General features: G+C 46.1%; 1 protein-coding gene across 5 annotated transcripts; it reads right to left on the bottom strand.

Annotated features, from left to right (window-relative positions):
- Window positions 1–2,518: 2,518 nt before the first annotated feature.
- Window positions 2,519–16,923, bottom strand: DHRS7B (dehydrogenase/reductase 7B). Of its 5 annotated transcripts, none has more exons than XM_054842742.1 (7): window positions 16,384–16,506; window positions 9,242–9,417; window positions 7,654–7,769; window positions 6,739–6,949; window positions 5,973–6,065; window positions 4,343–4,495; window positions 2,519–3,996 (listed from the first exon to the last, which is right to left on the bottom strand). In XM_054842742.1, exons 2-7 carry the CDS (start codon window positions 9,390–9,392, stop codon window positions 3,791–3,793), a joined length of 930 nt encoding a protein of 309 aa, XP_054698717.1. In that variant the 5' UTR covers window positions 9,393–9,417; window positions 16,384–16,506; the 3' UTR covers window positions 2,519–3,790. The 5 variants fall into 5 exon arrangements, with proteins under 5 accessions (XP_054698717.1, XP_054698713.1, XP_054698714.1 ...); XM_054842738.1 differs by lacking the exon at window positions 16,384–16,506 and adding an exon at window positions 15,857–16,159; XM_054842739.1 differs by lacking the exon at window positions 16,384–16,506 and adding an exon at window positions 15,444–15,808.
- Window positions 16,924–18,276: the final 1,353 nt, after the last annotated feature.

The raw sequence follows: 18,276 nt of genomic DNA, 5'->3' as shown, positions 1-18,276 counted from the left end.
GCTGACAGTCGGAGGGCTGTGCCCTGACTGCGCAGTTCCACTGCTCTTGCTCAGAACACACACTTCTGGAGCCACCTGCTACTGCTGCAAGGCATCCACGTGACTGTGTCTTGTAACTGTGTTCTCTGGGATTTTAGAATTCAGTCTTGTGCATTAATTCATCTTTTAGCTCAAAATTGTCAAACTCTTGTTCTTAGAATGGGAAGTATTTTCTGTTTTGCAAGATCTGCCAGTTACTTGTAAAAGAGAGGGGCTTGCTTTCGTTAATCTCCTCCTACCAGATGGAAAATAGGTGTGGCTTGGCACAGCTTCAGGTGTTATGATCTAACTACAAGAGCAAAGCCCTGTAATAAAACTGCCTGCATACAGGTGTACTGCTTGCTTCAGTGGTAGCTGCAGTCTGACCTCCACAGCTGAAGCACTGACCTTGGAAGGGAGTCTCATGAGGTCAGAAACCAAATTCAGTAGTTCTATCTTTATCTTTCCAAATTGCAACAGCAGGCATCAAGAACTCTTCGCCTCCAGACTGCAGCAGGCTTTTCTGGCCATGGTTCCAATGCTTTTCTGCTGATGCAGCTTTTGTGTTGGCAGGGCGTGCATCCCAGTCGTGTGCGTGCTGGGCGAACGGGCTTTGCCAGGAGTTCTGAGCACGTGTGTTTACCATCCGCGCAGGCGGCCGTACCTGAGTGGGCACGTGGGCTGGAGGAAACTCCAGTGGCATCGAGACATTTCTAGGTGGCAACAGCTCTTTGCTGGTACAGTGGCTGAGTCGTCTCCCTCCAAGGTTAAAAGAAGCTGGGATCCGGAGCGTCTCTAATTATAGCAACAATGTACAGTTGCCTTGGCAGAGAGGAGGGGAAGAAATGCAGCTACTTCATCGTGCTGCGGTTAGGCCAGGACTGCTGGGCAGGCTGCCCTTCCAGTCCTGACGTCGTTTGTTCCTAAAGTCCCGTCTACTGGATGGATTTTAAACTAGTGACAGATCTGCTGTAGCCAATAAGTACTTCATTGCTGCAGAACATCCTGAAATATCCTTGTGCTAGCCACACAAAAGACATTCCTGCTCCTTTGATAATCAATGCAGAATAATTCTCAGGGCTGTTACTTCCTTTTCACCAAACCTCTGTGGTCCTGGGCACTTTGTGTTAAGCTTTCCCTTGTCTGGAATGATCACTATGGCAGGACTAACACTGTGTAGGCTCCCTAAATGCATGGCTTGCATCAAAGACTCGAGTTTAAAATGAGCAAGTTTCCTGTGTTCTCTCATTGCAGGAAAAAAGGTGAAAAGTCAGCTTTAGTGGTCACAACAGGTAGGTCTGTTTTTAAAACGCACCCTTTGCTCCATTCTGAGGTGGAGAGGACATAGGTGGGGTGTGGGGGGCTGGTTTTACAATAAATATTAGTGATGATTAGCTAAAATGCTTAGTGACATCCTGGCTATTAAGAAGTCAGTGCTGTAATGATGCAAAATGACCTGGGAGAATGAGAGGGGTCTCGACAGTCGTGTGTTTGACTGCATCGCACATGATGGTTGCTGTATGTGGGGCTTTGGGGTCAGTCTCTGCCCCCTCCCCCCCCCACCAGTAGTGGTGGGTTACAGTGGCTAGGGACAAACCTCCTTTCAAAAGCCCCACACGCTTTGCTGACCGTTATGGAGGCGCTCTGAAATGGAGTGTCCTATGTTCTTCCCATCACAGAGAGGGAATTTGCTTTCAAAGGGGAATGTGCTCGCTCTGGGTAACCTCTGACTTGGAGCGGTACTTCAAACAGTAGCTGCAGTAATTCTCACACGTAATTTTTTCCCTCAGGCCTGATGTGTTACACCCCTCAGCACCCTCGATGATGACACAGAAATGCAAAGTGGCCCCTTGGCCCTTCCGGGGTTGCCATGACTGAAACACCAGAAGACGGGGCAGCTGGACAAGACTGGCTGGAGTACTGTATTTTGCCAAGAAATGGAAGACCTGAACGTGCAAAACATGAAAGGAAAAGCACAACTAACACTTACAGAAACTCTTGTGGAGGGGGAGCGGAGGTAATGCCTTGGTTTCCTATCGTAACAGGAAAGAGATACGTACACCTGAAAGCTTCAACCTGCAATTTCAACCTTAGGTATTATGTAAAAAACCTGCAACCCCAGCCACAGTGAAAATGGTAGAGGATGTCCAAACTGAGAGGCAGCATTCTTATCATTAAACGCGTACTGGTCACCATCTAGGATGGATTCTCAGAGATCATTTATAAATCTGTAGTGGTCGAGAAAAGACTTTTTGAAGGAGAAGGTCCTGCTGAGCCTGCACACCTGTAATCATAGTTTTAGTGTGACTAATCCTCTGTGAGGATTCACACTATGTCCCTGTAAACTAGCAGAAGATGTAAAGAGGGCTGGGATAAAGTATGTTGTTCTGCAACTACTATTGGTACAATAGCACCTTGCGGGAATGTAAGAAAAGAAAACCCAAACCCTCCTGCTTTCCCTTCCTCTAATGTTACCTGCAAGCTGAAGTAGAACAAAGGATTAATTTCACAGCAGTTTAATTTATTTGTCATCAGATGTGCACTCGCAGGCAGGAACGTACAAGGCAGTACACGTGGAAAATGCTGGTAAGTGCATGGAGGTGGCAGCAGGGGTCTGGACCTTGGTTCCCACTAGTAGGCTTTATTTCAATTGTAAGTTAATTATTTCTGTCCTTAGTGAACTATCTCTGTGCAGTGATTCTTTTTTCCTAGTGGTGCAGGTATCCCTCACATGAGGACAAGGGGTGAGGAATGGAATATGGCACTCCCTCAGGCTGTCAGACTCCCTGGAGCCAGTGATATCTGAACAGGCGGGTATTGTTCCCCCTCTGGATGGGATCCTAATTAGCATCTGTGATTGCTTTAAAACAGATGAGAAGTAAGGGTCTGTCTCCTATGCTGTCCACCGTATGCACACAGACTCTCCTCTGCTTTGCCAGGAGACAGTGCCTGGCTTCTGAAGAATCACACCTGCTCTGTGCTCTAGGCCTGCAGGTGGACCAGGTGTGCTGCCATTAGCTGCACACTATTTACACGCAACAGTACACCTTGCTGTGCTATTTTTTATCTGTTCAGTGCTTCCCCTGCATTAACTGGTGCTGGGGTTAATACTGTACTGTCAGGTAGTACAGAGTTAAATGTACATCAGTAAGGCATTATTCAGACAGGTAAAACAATTGCCAAATAAAACATTTTACATCAGTTACTTTTTTAAAAGTGGCACTGGACTTAATATATCATGATTTGGCATGTTAACAAGCAGAGGCTCTGTGAAGTTTTCTACTTCAAGTAACACGTTCTAGATAAGATTGGAACGGGTGGGAAGGAGACACTAATAAGGAGGACTCCCAACTGAGGATGATTTCACAGAGGCCACAGGGTGGGGAAAGCTAAGATCTGCTCGTGTGAAGGCAAACCAGGGGTTTTATTTGTAGTGGGCCAGTAAAGCTGAGCCTGCCTGGAGTGAGGTGAGGTGCAGTCTTCCCACACATGGGCCTCCCCTACTGCAAAGTGTGTTCCCTTGAGTTACCCTCCCCTGCAGCCTCAGCTCTCCCCCTTTGTCCAAGCACCCTTCTTCAGGTGAGGTTTAGGTGCTGTCTCCCAGCAAGCGGGCCTGCCCTGAGGTGGGGGAAACTGCTTCCCACTCTCCATGCAATGGTAAATTGCAGAATTTTGAGAAAGGTTTTTCCTGCAGGAGCACCTCTGCTGATGTCTCAGCCAAACTGCAGGGGGTTGGCCTCTCCCTACAGTTACTGCTCGAATTAGCTGAGCTCTAAGAGTCCTTTGCTTTTCTCTCCTTTTTTGCTCTAGTTGCCATTAAGGTGAAGAAGAGCCTGGGGAAGAGGTTTCGCAGGTAGACAGCCAGGGAGGGTGTTAGACCAGCCACAAGTACTTCCTTCTTCTTCTGTCCCACTGCATTGAGAACCACCTGAGCGACCTCTGCGGCTGTCTGTCCTTCGGCGGTGTTCTTGTCCATAACTGCCAAAGGAAAGCCAAGTAAGCACCAATGCCAGCAGGTAAGCCCACGCTTAAGTACCTTTCCTAGGAATGCTCTGTTCTAACTGAACATAGCTGCTTGTATGGTTTTGGTTTTTACACCAGGAAGCACAGGCAGGTATAATTCACGGTTGGGCTAGAAGTCAGTAGTTGCTGTTTAGGAAGGTTAATTTTGGGGTGTTACAGTTCCTACTCTGCATCTAAAGTTGTCTTTTATACTTCAGGGCTAACCTGTGTCCCCACCAGAGGCCACATGTTGCAGGCACACTTTGCAGTAACTCAGTGATGAGGAGATGCTTTAGATATAGGGCACAAAATCATATCTCACCTCCATAGCGAGATCCATCTGCTGTTACAGCATTGAGAGAGAGGTTTGTCTGAATGTATCCGGGGCTTACCACTGTCACATCAATGTCATACTGCTCCACCTCTGCTCGTAGACAATCAAAGAAGGCCTGGGTAGCGTGCTTAGAGGCAGCATCTGAAAAACAGGAAAAGGACTATGCACAAAGGAGAAGGAGCAAGGCTGAAGGAAGATTCTTTCTCCTGAATGGGTTTTTTCACTGCAATGCAGCCACTTCTCAGCAAGAACCCAGCAGCTGTTCTCTAACTTGTAGAGTTTTTTTTACTGAATGCCAGCAACAGGTAGTGGGAGTGAGAGGCAATTTAGGAAGGCAAAACGTAAATACTCAAGTTAGAAACTGGCTAGGATCCTGAGCTTAATATCACAGCCATGCCAAAGGACTATGGAGTGAACCCAAGCTGCCTCCCACTCGTGATAAAGGAGACGCGAAGCCTGGCTGGGGAAGTGTTTGATAAGGCAGGCTGGGGCTGGGGGAATGCGATGCCAGTACAGGAGGGCAGAGCTGACATTTGTTGCCGAGTGCCCGGCTGGCGTTCGTGCGCTGAGCGCTATGGACTTGCAGAGCAGGTTCAGAGCTTGGCTGCACACAAGTCAAAACCTGATCACATGAGCAGACAGGAGTAGAGAAGTGTGGCCTAGGGCAGGATTTCCCCCTGTTAAATGGCTGAGCAACTCCTTTTGCTCACTCCCTTTCCATGTATGCTTGGTCGCTACCACCGTGACTGCCATCACGTCAACATGGCTGCAGGGCTGACAGCAGCAGCACAGAGCTGAGCGCAGGCTCCGTACCCTGTCTGAGGACCTAGGCGAGAGCCGAGCTCTGCACTGCCAGGCCCACGCAGCTCTGGTCACGGTGCAAGTGCTCTGGAAGCTCCTCAGAACACAGTTCTTGGTGCAATCATACCCACGTCATCTGCAAGACCAGACGGTGCAGACGTTCCAGGCTCTCCTTCACTCAGCATCATGCCCTACCATTCGTGCCATCCCCACTGTAGTTTTCCATTTTTATGTTTATTTTCAGTGATTTACAGATGTTTGTATACCAAACAGTCTCCTTTCAGTTCCTCTACCTTTTATAAGGCTTTTTCCAGTAATCTCACCAATATTACTACTTCTCATAACTGATTTAGCATGAAGAGTTTGCCAGATCAAGATCACTGTTCAGGCTGTTATTTTGGCATTGTTTGTACTATGGCACTTCAAAACTTATTAAAACAAGAAGTTCCTACTTTCTTATGGGAGATTAACCAGGCAAACAGCATGGATAAAATGCAATAAAATCATGGAATTAATCAGAAAGTTTATAGGGACTCACAAGTGATAAGATAGGAATATCAATCTGTTTTCAAGACATTGAAAGCATCTTCTGTTTCCCCATCCCTTAACAACCTTAGGACAAGGCTAAGATTTTGTATTTGAGAGTGCATTCCTCAACAGCTGTCAGTGATTTGTGACCACAGTAGGAATGATGCACAGCTCTGCCTTGCCTGCATGCAGCCAGCTCTATGGAGAGCTAATGTGGAAGCAGTAGCCAAGTATTCATTCGGTCTGGTGCCCCAAATACGTCTTCCCCATCTTCTGTGGAGGTACTTACATGCTGATCTGAAAGGAATGCTTATTTTGCCTTGAACGCTGCTGATGGCCACAATGTGGCCTTGTCTCCTCTTGATCATGGACGGGAGAAGTGCTAGCAAAAGACAGAAAAGAGCCATTCAGAATAACAGTCCTGCCATTACTGCTGTCAAGAATTGATGCTTTCAGAGCATTCAGAGACTCCTCAGTGAATTACAAGATCCTTGTTCAGTGTAGGGGTTGGGCAAGGGATAGTGCTCGGGATGCCTCTGCCTGAAGCTGCAGTCTGGGACGTTCACCTATCAGGAGATTCCTTGTGCTCACCAGGCTGCACAAAGGCTGGTGCAGTTGCTGTGATGTCCCACAGTCAGTGGGATTTGCTCTTTTCTGCCACCAGTACATCTTTCCAGTTCCTGCAGCTGACACCCTCCTGGCTGAACTTTCTGTAAACAAAGAAGCTTCCTAGGAAAGCTACAGCTTCACCTAGAGCCCATATTGTGTTCTCTAGGGTTTTATCAGAGCAGCCAGGCTAACCGTATCTCTCTTCATAAGTTCCCGCCAGACTACAGTCAGGAGGTGTTTTATCAAGGTGGTATCTCTAATCGGGTACTCCCCACACCATCATGCCCAAGCATCAACTTGAGGCCTGCCCATAAAACGAAACTTGCCTTCCCTCTTATACTGTACTGCACCAAATACAATTACAAACAGAAGTTAAGCTGTGCTTAGTTGTGTTGGCCTGCAGAAGGTATTGGCCATTGTCCCCTCCTAATCCGGATCATGGGTACCTTTGGTGAGGGCTATAGGACCAAAATAATTTGTTTCCATCACTTTCTTGTCCACATCCAGTCCTGTGTCCACAATTGTGCCGCGGAAGCTAATGCCTGCATTGTTGATCAGTATGTCCACATGACCCAAGTACTTCAGGATCTCTTCAGCAGCATTTAGGACAGTTTTAGTGTCCGAGAGGTCAAATACCACAGTGTGAGGTTTATGTGTCTGTGAATAAACAAAAGTTGGCAAAAGACCAGTTCAGGGTGTGCTGAATGTGCTGAATGTTCACGCTCATGATGGGATTTCCCAGCCCTGGCAGCACAGAAGCAAGGCCATCCAAACCTTGTGCATTAGAGTGCAGCAGTTCCATTTGGTTGGAACACACGACAGAAGCAGGTTATGCTCTCATCTTTACTGTTCCTGTAGCCTGTTCCTTATACCAGAGCCTAGGAAAGGGGCAAGTGAGATCTTCCTCGAGTACTAAAGTTTGCTATTGTCTTATTAAGGAAAATGCATCTGAAATAGTAAAAAACTTAACCCATGTGTCTTCTTCAGAAGCCAGCGCTACCTTTCTTAGCCCCTGTCAGCAGAACTAGACGTGAAAAATAAAAGCCAACAGAAGGAAAGTCACTTTTCCAGATTCAGTAGATGACATACAGATGCAAGGGGTCTGGGCACTCTGCACTCTGATATACTTCCACTTCCATTACAAGGCAGGGAGTCTTTCAGCTGACTTATTTTTGTAGGTTTTTTACAAGATATGACATGTCAGCTCAGTGTACTCTTACAGTAGTATCTATCCCTAACCACAGAGTTGCATTTTTCCTATTGCTCAACAGAACAGGCCACAAGCAATTCTGTAACTTCTGTAACAACATGAACAGAAATCCCAGCCACATGAGACAACAAGCCTCTCCTTCCACACTTACGTTCTTTCGGTGATTGGTCGTGGTAGATAGCTGCTGCACCAGGTCTTTGAGTTTCTCGCCGTCTCTGCCACAGAGCACCAGCTTGGAGCCAGCTGCATGGAAGGCTTTTGCACATTCTTTGGAGGAAGCAAGGAAGAGAGAAAAGTAGACATTTGAATGTCAGAGACAAACAGCAGACCAACATCATACCTGGTGATAGGCTAAAACCGCTTTTAGCTAGCGAGGATCTAAGGTAGCTTTATTACTCTGGAGCAATAGGCTGATTTACAGTGAAGTCGCAGCAAGATGCCATTTTCCTGTGACTTTGACAGACACACGACAGCGGTGAGGCAGCTGGTGTGTTCACAGTTACTGTGCTGGTTATGCAGTTATTGTGCTGTTTACCTATCCTCCCCATCAGCTGGTCGAATTTGCCTGTGCCTCTTAATTTTTGACTATATGCCCTTCTTAAGAGGGACTACAGTTACCTCATGTATGTCATCTAATGCAGTGGGGCCTGATCTTAGGAGTTCCAGTTTTAGTGAACACCTCCAAAGGTTTTGGAAGCCTTGGAACTAATGGCTTCATCGAGGTGATCCTTTTCGTCAAGGAAAGGCTGAAGAAGAGATGCCAAGGGATGCCATGCTCTTGTCCTCCTTTCCGTGCTACCAGCTGCTGAGGCAATTGCACGTTCTTCTGCCCTACCCCTATGTGATCCAGTGAGACAAATTGCTTATTTGTGCAAGAGATGACAGGGACAAAAGGTGTCTAAGAACACACAGTAATTAGAGGTAGTCTAGTACATTAATAACTGGGAGTGAGGGGAATAGTATAAGATCTTGCCAATGAGTCAGTAAGGGAGGAAACTTCACTGTATGACAGTGGAAATCTATGGTCATTCAGTTACTGAACACCCCTATCCTTAAGGACAAACTCACATGCAAAGACAGCATCAATGTAAGCTTTATTTGTTCTATAAATGTACTCATCCTAATGAAAGGCCTTGATAGCAGTGAGCACCTTGTCTTCTCTTCAAGAAAGCAGAATTAGAGAAAATACCTACTCACACAAAAAATAAATTTTATTTGGAAAAAAATATACTGTGTTTCTATTTAGGAAAAAAAAAAAACCCTCACTGGTGTTAATGTTGCCAAGAGTTTGAATTTAGAATGGATGGATTTGTACCAAAAAAAAAAAAAGGTACCTTAACTTGGGGGGCAGGGAGTAGAAGTGGAAGGTATGGCAGGGTATCTGGAAATACAACAAACATGAATGCAGAACACCAGTTCTGGGAAGTTTTGGAGAAACAATTTGACTTCCTGGCTTTTTCAGGATTTAAAGACAAGACCCCTGACAGTACAAGAACAGTACAACTTGTTCCTTACTTTGATGAGCTCCAGTTTATACAGCACGATTAAAATTTTCCTCACCAAATTTTGAGACTTTCTTGGATCAAAATTTGCGCTGGCTGTAGTTATAACTGGTATGACTGTGCAAGCTATGTCTCCCAAAATTCAGAGCAACGGGAACTTTCTGCTTTATTCCAACAGGTGCCCCTTCCACAAGCCTCTGCTTGTCCTGCTTTTGGTGCCTGCCTTCTGGTACCTACCTTTTCCCAGGCCAGAGGTAGCCCCTGTGATCACGACCACTGCTTCCTGGAGGTAAGCTCGCATCCGCATCCACTGCAGTAGCCGAAAAAGGGCAAAGATCCCCAGGCTGCCAAAGAGCAGTGGGATGATGACACTGCGTGTGAGATCCATGAGTTTTCTTTTCTGAACGGTCTTCCTAGAGCCACAAGATAAAAGGAAACAGATCATTTCACCATCAAGAAAATTAGCAGAGGCTTGAAAACTAGGGAAATCCTTTTTCTTAACCCTGCCTTAGACCACCAATAAACGAAATCCCATACAGAGGTATCTTCAACAGATTTCTTTATCCCTTTATTTAGACTTTCAAAAGTTCACATCAGTACCCAATGTTAAGCATTTAACCGCTAATCTGAACATCCCAGCAGAACACTTGGTGTTGGATCTTGTCAGCTGTCATGTAACAAACTTGGGTTCAGAGATGCTGTTCCCACGTTTTGCTCTAGATTCACTCTCTTGTATGAAGTTTATTTAGAGTGAAAGCTCCTCAGGGCTGGGATATCTCTCTGCATTCTTCTGATTGTAATAAAACCTCTTAGATTTCTCTAGAACAGCCAGTACCACAATATCTACATGCCAGAGACCAGTTACTATGTATTATCCCAGATGGATGTAAGCCAGTCTACTTTCTGGAAACGCAGAGTAAGTTTTCTCTCTGAGCACGTTATTTGCTCAGTGCACTGAAATCTGTGCTTCCATCTCCTGTGTCTTTCACCACCTGTTAGTAGAGACAAGTTATCTGATTTAAATGAACCACATGTCCAATCTAGTAGGCTAAAGCCTACATTCATGCTCTTTACTTTTAGGCCAACATTAATTATGGAGTTTAACAGCATGAACCTGTGTTCTAATATACTGAAATTAAACCTGTGAATGAAACCTAAGCTAAAGCTATCTACAAGACCTAGCTCATCCTGGAACTGGATTCTGATACCAATGCATAGCCCTAATCTCCTTGCTAAGCCATTGCTTTCAGGGGAGTAGTTTATGTTACAGCTTACTGCATGGCCAAAGAGTAAGTGATACTTCTGCTGTAAAAAAGGTCACTAATTTTCCCGCTGTATATACCCCCAAGGTTTTATGCTTGATGCCACAGTAAAAAGTCAGTTACAACCCCGTCCTGGAATCTATACGACTTTTGGCTTGTTCATAAAGTCAAAATCAAATATTAGTACATCTTCCCTGTTGTGCAGATAGTTTGAACTCTTGCAGTTTGAACTGCAAGATAGGTCTTTACCAGGAAGATACGGGAAAGGTCTGGGCACACAACTCATATGCTACTTCAAACAAAAGGACAGCATGAGAAGCAGAAAACAAGAGGTAACTAATAATGCTAAGCCAGAATTCAGTGTCATGAAGTAGGACTGAGCTTGCACGGAGCTGAGGGGATGGCAGAGGCTCTACGTGCCACAGAACAGAGCTAATGTGGAAAATGTCAAGCTCTTCCAGATTTTCATCCAGGGCTTTGACAGAATTCCTCAGGTAGCTGGTCAGTGAACAGACTAGCTTGCCGAAACAGTAATGAACTGTATAAAATAAGTATTTCTGGAGTTAATAGCTAGAACACAATAAAATAACACATAAAGATAGCTGAGCTATCTCTAAATAAGCTTGACAAGGTCTAAAAATAAAACCATCAAGTTAGTACACAACTCTTCTCAAGGTACTTCCCTTGGAGCTTCCCATTCCTGAGCTAACTCATGTATCTACAAAGTACATCCTTGTGTAATATACTGTGCATAATGCAGCTAGACATCCAGGCCACAAGCTCCCCCAGGCATAGGGAGTATGCCCAAAGTGGGAAATCAGAAACCCAAAAGGAGGATTAAACTCATTCCGTTGCAAAGCAGTGCATGAGCACAGCACCCAGCTGCTCAGACCAGCATCATCTTCTTCCACCTCTTTGTGCTGAGTGCACACAAATAGTGTGTGTTTTGTACGGATGTACAGCAGAGGACTGGTAGAGTTGATTTAACGTAAGAGTGCGTTTCACCAGTAAAATAATTCCTGGGAAAGAGCTGTTGAGACACGACCACTGGCCTTCTTTAAGCTGGGTAAGAAGAAGGTTCTCCTTACTAGCTGATGTTCAGCTAGTTGTTTAAAGCAGCTGCCCTCTTTATGTTGTCCCTTTTTTTTCTTTTTGCTCTCAATGGTCTCTTGAGATTCAGAAGTCAAGGTGTGGGCAGGGACAACAGGTGCTGTGCTGACATTGAGCAGCGTGGTTTACAGGACATTTTGGAACCAAAAATCTTTGGCTCCCATTTAGGACCTTTTGTTATTTCCAAAGTGGGAGCTGACAGGTGGAGTGGCACCTTCTTCATGAGCCCATGTTGAAGCTGAGGCATTTTAAAAATCTGATCCTGACCAGCTTTGCTTCTGATTTCAGTAAAATGCAGATGACCATAAAGCAGATGAAAAGGTAGCTGGGAAGATGGGGCTTTTCTGACACCTTTTCTAACTAAACCACACTAGGAGATAGGAGGGGTCCCATGTTTGATTACAGCATGGTTCTTTCAGATTCTTTGACAAAAATAAGGGTTGTGTTTGCAAGGACTGAACTCTGCCACAGAGGCTGGTGGAAAAGAGCCCCCAAGCCTATCAACTGAAAGCTAACCTGGTTTTGGTCAGGTAGCATCCATTGCTCATCAATATGAACCTGCTTAACTTATTCCTTAATCATATCACTTATGTACTTTCTAAACAAAGGTCTGCCTTTAATCCTTTTTCACTTGAAAACTATTTCCTAGCCTTTCATTGTTCTTTCTCTCCCCCACCTATTATATACAGCAACTGGGCAAATTTCCCACTCTCTGCCCAAAGGCTGCAGCAAGCCCAGAACCCAGTCAGCAGCAGCAACAACCCACTTTTGCAGCTTCCAGGCTAGAGTGTGAATCAACAGGTAACTCCTCCTGATATGGCATGGGGAAGAGAAAGACTGGATGAAGGAGGGTAGCAAGAGGGAGAAGGACTAGCCAGCTGATTAGAGATGTAGGTCCTTTTTTATTAAGGCATACAGTTGCAGTATCTTCTTCCAAGGAAGGTACTCAAATGGCCCCTTAAAAAAAGCCCCTGACAGAAAATCTCAGTTCAGTCAGGCTTGAGAAACAGAACAACCTAGATGAACCAAATTATTTTGGAAAGAAGACAGAATTCCTGTAGCACTTCGGTCCTACAGCAACAAGTTTTTCTTTTATTTCATAGACTGGCTTATACCACAAACCCATGAGTCCTTATTTTAGCTTGTCATATTGAACATGCTTTAAATAGTCATTGATAAAATAACTATCAGTGGGACAAGTGAACATGGAAATCAGCTCAAGCCATACTGCAGTATGTTCAACAATATCCGGCTCACAGAGCCCCGGGCCAGGCTACTGACACAGCAGGGTGGCAGTTATGTCTTGTTCAGTTCTCAGGGCTATTTAGTGGAAAACCCAAAGGAAAGAATTGCTGCAACCTGAAGGAGAAGTTATATTCTGTTCAGCATTGGGGTTATTTGTTGCAAAATCCAGGGGGAAAAAAACTGCAATCTGCAGGAGAATGAGATAGATCATAGATAAAAAAGGACTTGATTCACATCAACAAAAACGCTAAGTTGCAAGACAAAGGCTGGGAAAAGAAGATAAAAAGCATAAAACCCAACTTAAGATAGATAACTCCCTGAAGTAGCTAAAGACATCCCAGGGCACATAACACCATGTCACATTAAAAACGTGGGGGAGGGTGTGGAACACATGGCTTTCCACACCTAACTGGAGATGAAGTGGATATCCTCAGACCTCTCGCTCAAAGGTCTGAGACCTCACTGTCACCTTTGTTCAAAAACTTGGTGATTAATGCTGTTTTATAACTGTTATTAATTCTTGACAGATAATGTTTATGACACCAGGTTACCAGCAGGAGAGAAGCCACTGCTCATTATTGGTTCAAATAAAGTCCTGTAATTCTCAGTTCTCCGTCCCAAAAGGCAGGATTAGAATATGCAGGTTATTAGACAGCAGAACACCAATAATGTAAGCAAATACAGGTGATTGGAAGCTTTTTGAAAGGCTTACCAGAAAATAAATCACTTAAATCTATTTTAAAAAAAAACTTTCCCCTTAAAACAAAATCTGCATGTTGTCCTGTAAAATCCAGGACAATGATTTCTGAAGGAACAAGGATCTTGGTTAATAAGGTCAAGAGTGCACTAAAAGCACCAAAGATGACATCAAGTCCTAAAAGAAACTAAAACCGTGATAGTTTCCCTAAACACCTATTCTCCTTTAGCTTCAGCCACCTAGAATCACATTGTCCTTTACGTGACAAATGGCAGCAACTGGGAGGCTATTCTCAGAAATCAAAAGGTGCCATTTAAAAGGTGGGGGGATAAAAGGAAGGAAAAAAATAATTTTTTTCTAAGGAAGCCCTTGGCCAGAAGCACAGCAGCTCTAACCTTGGTTAGCTACCGACTTTAGTCTGAAGAAAGCACAATATCCTACCTTTGAAAAGAACTCACTTGCCAGTGACTCTGTGAGACGGTGTCTCCCTCTGGTCTTTTAACAGGACAGCCCTGACTTAAATTTGGAACTGGCGGCAGTCCAAGCAAACGCACTCTGTCCAATGCTAGCACAGCCAAGAACTGCCTCTAAAAACAAGCCTCAGCAGTACGGTCTGTGACCTTTGAAATGTGGGGGTAATTCAACCCCCAGATTAAAAAGGTAGAGGTGAGTTCAAAATGATAGAAAACTTACGATGACCCTCTGATTATTTCTAGCACTAAACAAATAAGTTCTAGTATTGAATCCAGAGCATCTGTAAAAACCAAAACTAGTCTTTACACATTCGACGGGGCGGGGGGGGAAGCAACTTGTGAATCAGTTGCAATTCTCTACTACTGTAATTAGTTTTGGGGTATATGCTGATGTTATAGTGCACACTCTAAAATGGGTATCATGCTAATTTAAACAGACTTTTAATTTCTTCTCTTAAAATTCTTGAGAACTTTGAGCACAACTGAACAGACAGATGAATTTCTCATCAGACTCTGCATCAAAAGCTGGTATTTACTGGGGAAATGGGCATTCCCTCCAGCAGACCAAATTCACTAAATCCCTTATAAGCCATGTTTGATGGGGAGAAAAGTGAGCATTACTTGCATTTAATATCAGCTAGACAGTTTTACTGACGCAACTGCTTTGGAAAGAAACTGAAATCAAACTTACAGACATCTAAGCCAGAAAAAAAAAGGTCACATAGCATTGTCTGTTAAATCAGTGATTTAATAATAAGCCAATGGGAAATTTGCTGACAATTTCTCTGATGCACAAGATCCCCATAAATGGTAAGTTAAACTTCAAAAAACGCATTCAAAACCCAATGAGAAAAAACAATGATTATATTAATTCAAACAATTGAATTACTGAAATGCCAGTGTGCACTTACATGCCTACATAATCAACTTTCATGCCAAACTTCATAAGCAGAAAATAATGTAAAAAATACACTGAGGTCATTAGAAACCAGTAAAACTAAGGAATGCAGGAACTGGACAGAGCCCCTCACTGCAATACGATCATTTCAACAGGAAGACAGAGAAGGGGTTCAGGAGGAGGAATACAGTAACACAGCTGGAATTCTCAAAAGAAACGATGGCAACTGGCATTATGAAGAGTGCCACAGAAGTGGTACGCACTGGTCGCTGGTAGGTCTCATTGTATGTAGCTGGCAACACGGAAGGAGTGTTTGAGGTTTGCTGAAGGGTTGGCAAGTATCAGTTGCAATATTTTGAATTAATTTTTTTCTAGTGCGATTTGAACAAGCTATCGTCTCACAAGCATTATTGAAGCAATGTCTAGGAAAACCATCTGTTGTATTTCAGTAGCCATGCAATGGCATCCTGCTTACGTTTTTACATAATTGTTATGCAAAACCACCACCTCACCCCATGGTACAGGGAGGGGGGGGAAATATGTTTCTAGCACTGAACACTGAGATTGGATTTGAGAAATCATCTTCTCATAAACCTTCCTGCCACTTTTATTCAGTTATAAGCTTCATTTCCAACCCTTCCACTTGGTGTTTGGGATGTAAAAGTAAACCAAAGCGGCACGATTAGAAAATTAAAACATTTGCTGTACCAGAGAAAGTATTTTGCAGACATTTATCAAATCAAGAATCACCTACAGCATAGTGAGAAAGTGAGAGCTGGCTCAACGTCTCTCCCGCGCCGATGTGTCTATAGCAGGTATTTAACAGCTGCAGCAGCGATGAGCTATGCACTCGAGAGCCCAGGGTTTCCCTGCACGCAGGTCGGGGCCACGTCGACCCAACCTCTCCCACATCCCAGACTTCCAGCTCTCAGAACACCGCGCCCGCAGCCCCCTGGCCACCTCCCCGCGGGTTCCCCGGGCGGATCACCGGCGGGTGGGGGTGGGCAGACCCCGCGGGCACAGCGGGGTGCCAGCAGCCCCGTCCCGCTCGCTGCTGAGCGGGGCCCTGAGGGGCCGCCGGCAGAAAGGGGTTGTCTCCCCGCCGGGAAGGGACCGAGGCGGCTGGGGGGGGGAGGGAAGGCGCCGGGGGAGGCCACCGGGCCGTACCTGGCTACCGCCGTCACCATGGCCACCGCCGGAAGTGCCGGGCGCATGCGCCTGAGGCGCCGCCGGGTCGCCCAATGACGGACAGCTCCTCCGCGACGCGAACCGGAAGTGGCTGCCGGAGGGCGCTGTGCCCTCTCCGGTCCTCCCGCAGGTTGCCGTCCGGCCGGGGAGCGGCGGTCCGGGGCCCGGGGTTCCCCCAGGCGGGTCTGGCCCTCCCGCCCGGCCGCGCCTTGGCGCCTTTCCCTCCCCGAGCAGCGCGGAGGCCGAGGCAGGTCGCCGTGGGCGCGGGGCTCCAGCCCTTCGGATGGGCTTTGCTTATCCCGTGTCTCCTGCCGGGGCCCAGCCGCTTCGTGGCGTTTGCTGCCCCGGGGCGGGGGAAGGCCGGAAGCGGGTCGGTGGGTGCCGGTTGGCGTCACCAGGCACGTGCAGCTGGGGCCCGTTTGTGGCGTCAGAGCGGAGACACGGCATCGCGGCTGCGCGGAGCCGGGCGGGCTGCGCCTGGGCTTGGGGGAGGTTTGTGTACTTACCGGTCTGACCGCCAGCCGGGATCCCCGAGGAGCTTGGGACATCTCCCATCCGCAGTGGTCGTTACGGGGTGCGCGCGTTGCTGATTGCGCTGCCCCAGTCTCTTCTTTGACGTCTCCGCGGGAAAGGTGGAGAGTGAGACGGTGCGATGCGTGACTGCGAGGAACGATGGATGGCGAATTCCTGTAAAAGGAGAAAAAGAGGCATTTCTGCAGAGTCGCTTTCAGCGCCGCGGTCGGGGGAAATCTGATTTCTGGGTTTTGAGTTGAGCCCTTCGCAGCGATGCTCAGAGACTGCAGCGGTGGTGCGGAAACATTTCGCTTGGTCTGTGATGAAGTGGGGCCCGAATGCGCTGCGGGTTCTGTAGCTGTAAATCCCCTCCTTGAGGTAACAGCACTGACGACCCGCAGTAAAGCGTTACCAGGCCGTAGCACAAATCTGACCAGGCCTTTGGGAACCCGAGGCCCCAGCGATCCCAAAAACCCGAATGGACTCGGTGGCATTAAGGAGCTTTTGCCCTGAGGAAGGAAAAGGTGCACGGCTTCACCCCAGCACAGGGAGCTTTTCCCTCTTTGTTACGGTGTGCATGAGCAGAAGGTACATTTACAGAGGCAGTCGGAAAGACTTCGGCGTTATCCAAAGGCAGTTATTGCCAGATGGCTTTTCCCTGAGCACAGCAGTGAGATAAAGGATAGCTTTTTACGTCAGCTCTTTGAAAGACAGTTTTATCATAAGTTATTATGGTAGCAGTGTTCTGCTCCTCTCTTCTAATAAAATACACTGAAGCTATGAATTTGTTTCAATAAGTTTGCCATTAGTAAGGGACCAATGTTTCAGGAAAAAGGAGAAAAGAATTCAAGATCTTCCTAAAAAATCACATTCTGGAAGGTCTGATGGTAATGCCCTTTTTTGGCTTTAGGACCAATGTGAAATGAAAGAGTCGGTTTTATTAACAGAAATGATATTGAAAAACAAAAGCCAGAAGGCGGCAATTTATGTCATGGCAACCTTACTGGAAGCTGTAGTCAGTTCAGTCTTCTGCAAATCAGAGCTGGAAAAAGGCATTTCAGCTCATCTTTCCCACCAAATCAGGGCAGGATGAGCTGCAGCCTAATGCTTTCTCTTTCTTAAGGACAGTGGTCACCTGAGAGCTCTGTCCAAGCTCCTGTGGTCCTTTACCTGGTATCTGCCAGCTCATTTAACGGGGAATCGTCTGTCACCAGACTGGCAGGTGCTGGCAAGGTTGACTGAAACCGAGTGCCCTGCAGTGACTGAGTCATGCGGCAAGGGGTTAGGCTGGAGCTGCAGTCAGAGAGGGGAATTCATTGAACTAAGGCTCGATGTGTTGCTTTGATTGGGCTTCTCTTTCCTTAGGTTAACCTGCTGTAATTAGCAGCAAATTCACTGTTAATTTAAACCTGCTGATTCCCACGCTGCACATTGGATGGCAGTTGGGTGACTGACTTACGTCGACCTGCCATTGTTCTCAGAAACATCAGAGGGGATTCTGTCCTGAATCGAGGACTTTTGTTTAGGAGACCTTACAGGCCCGACTGGTAAATGTTGGTATAATCTTCTAAAACTACACCTGCTGTTTTTATTAACGCTGTCTCCTCTTTTCTTTCTCACCATGTCAGGCCAGAACTGCAAAGGGCTGGAATCCTTTTAGCATTTTTACACTTCCTTGACAAACATCCTGCTGTTCTATCGCTGCCCTCCTGAAGTGTAGGAGCTCTTTTTTTGAGGGGAAAAATATCTCCAAACTCAAGGAACTATTTGCATTTGTGTTTGGTGACATCTGCTTTACTGCAGACATCACTGAATGCAGATCTACAGCCTTTTAACCCTGTTCTCTAGGGCAACAATTTTGTGCTCTAGTTCTTCCAGGCTCTTAT

Source organism: Grus americana, chromosome 15 (genome assembly GCF_028858705.1).
Source record: "Grus americana isolate bGruAme1 chromosome 15, bGruAme1.mat, whole genome shotgun sequence".
Classification (NCBI taxonomy): Eukaryota; Metazoa; Chordata; class Aves; order Gruiformes; family Gruidae; genus Grus; species Grus americana.
The sequence above is the reverse complement of the archived record's forward strand: the minus strand, read 5'-3'. Positions and strand labels throughout refer to the sequence as shown.

Excerpts from the sequence above, each read along its gene's own strand:
- DHRS7B (XM_054842737.1), bottom strand. The coding sequence starts at position 16,884 with ATGCCACCGAGTCCATTCGGGTTTTTGGGATCGCTGGGGCCTCGGGTT. Across the intron at positions 4,496-5,972 it reads CATTCCTTTCAGATCAGCAT|ATGCTGCCTCTAAGCACGCT; the intron begins GTAAGTACCTCC and ends CCTGTTTTTCAG. Across the intron at positions 3,997-4,342 it reads AGATGGATCTCGCTATGGAG|TTATGGACAAGAACACCGCC; the intron begins GTGAGATATGAT and ends TTCCTTTGGCAG.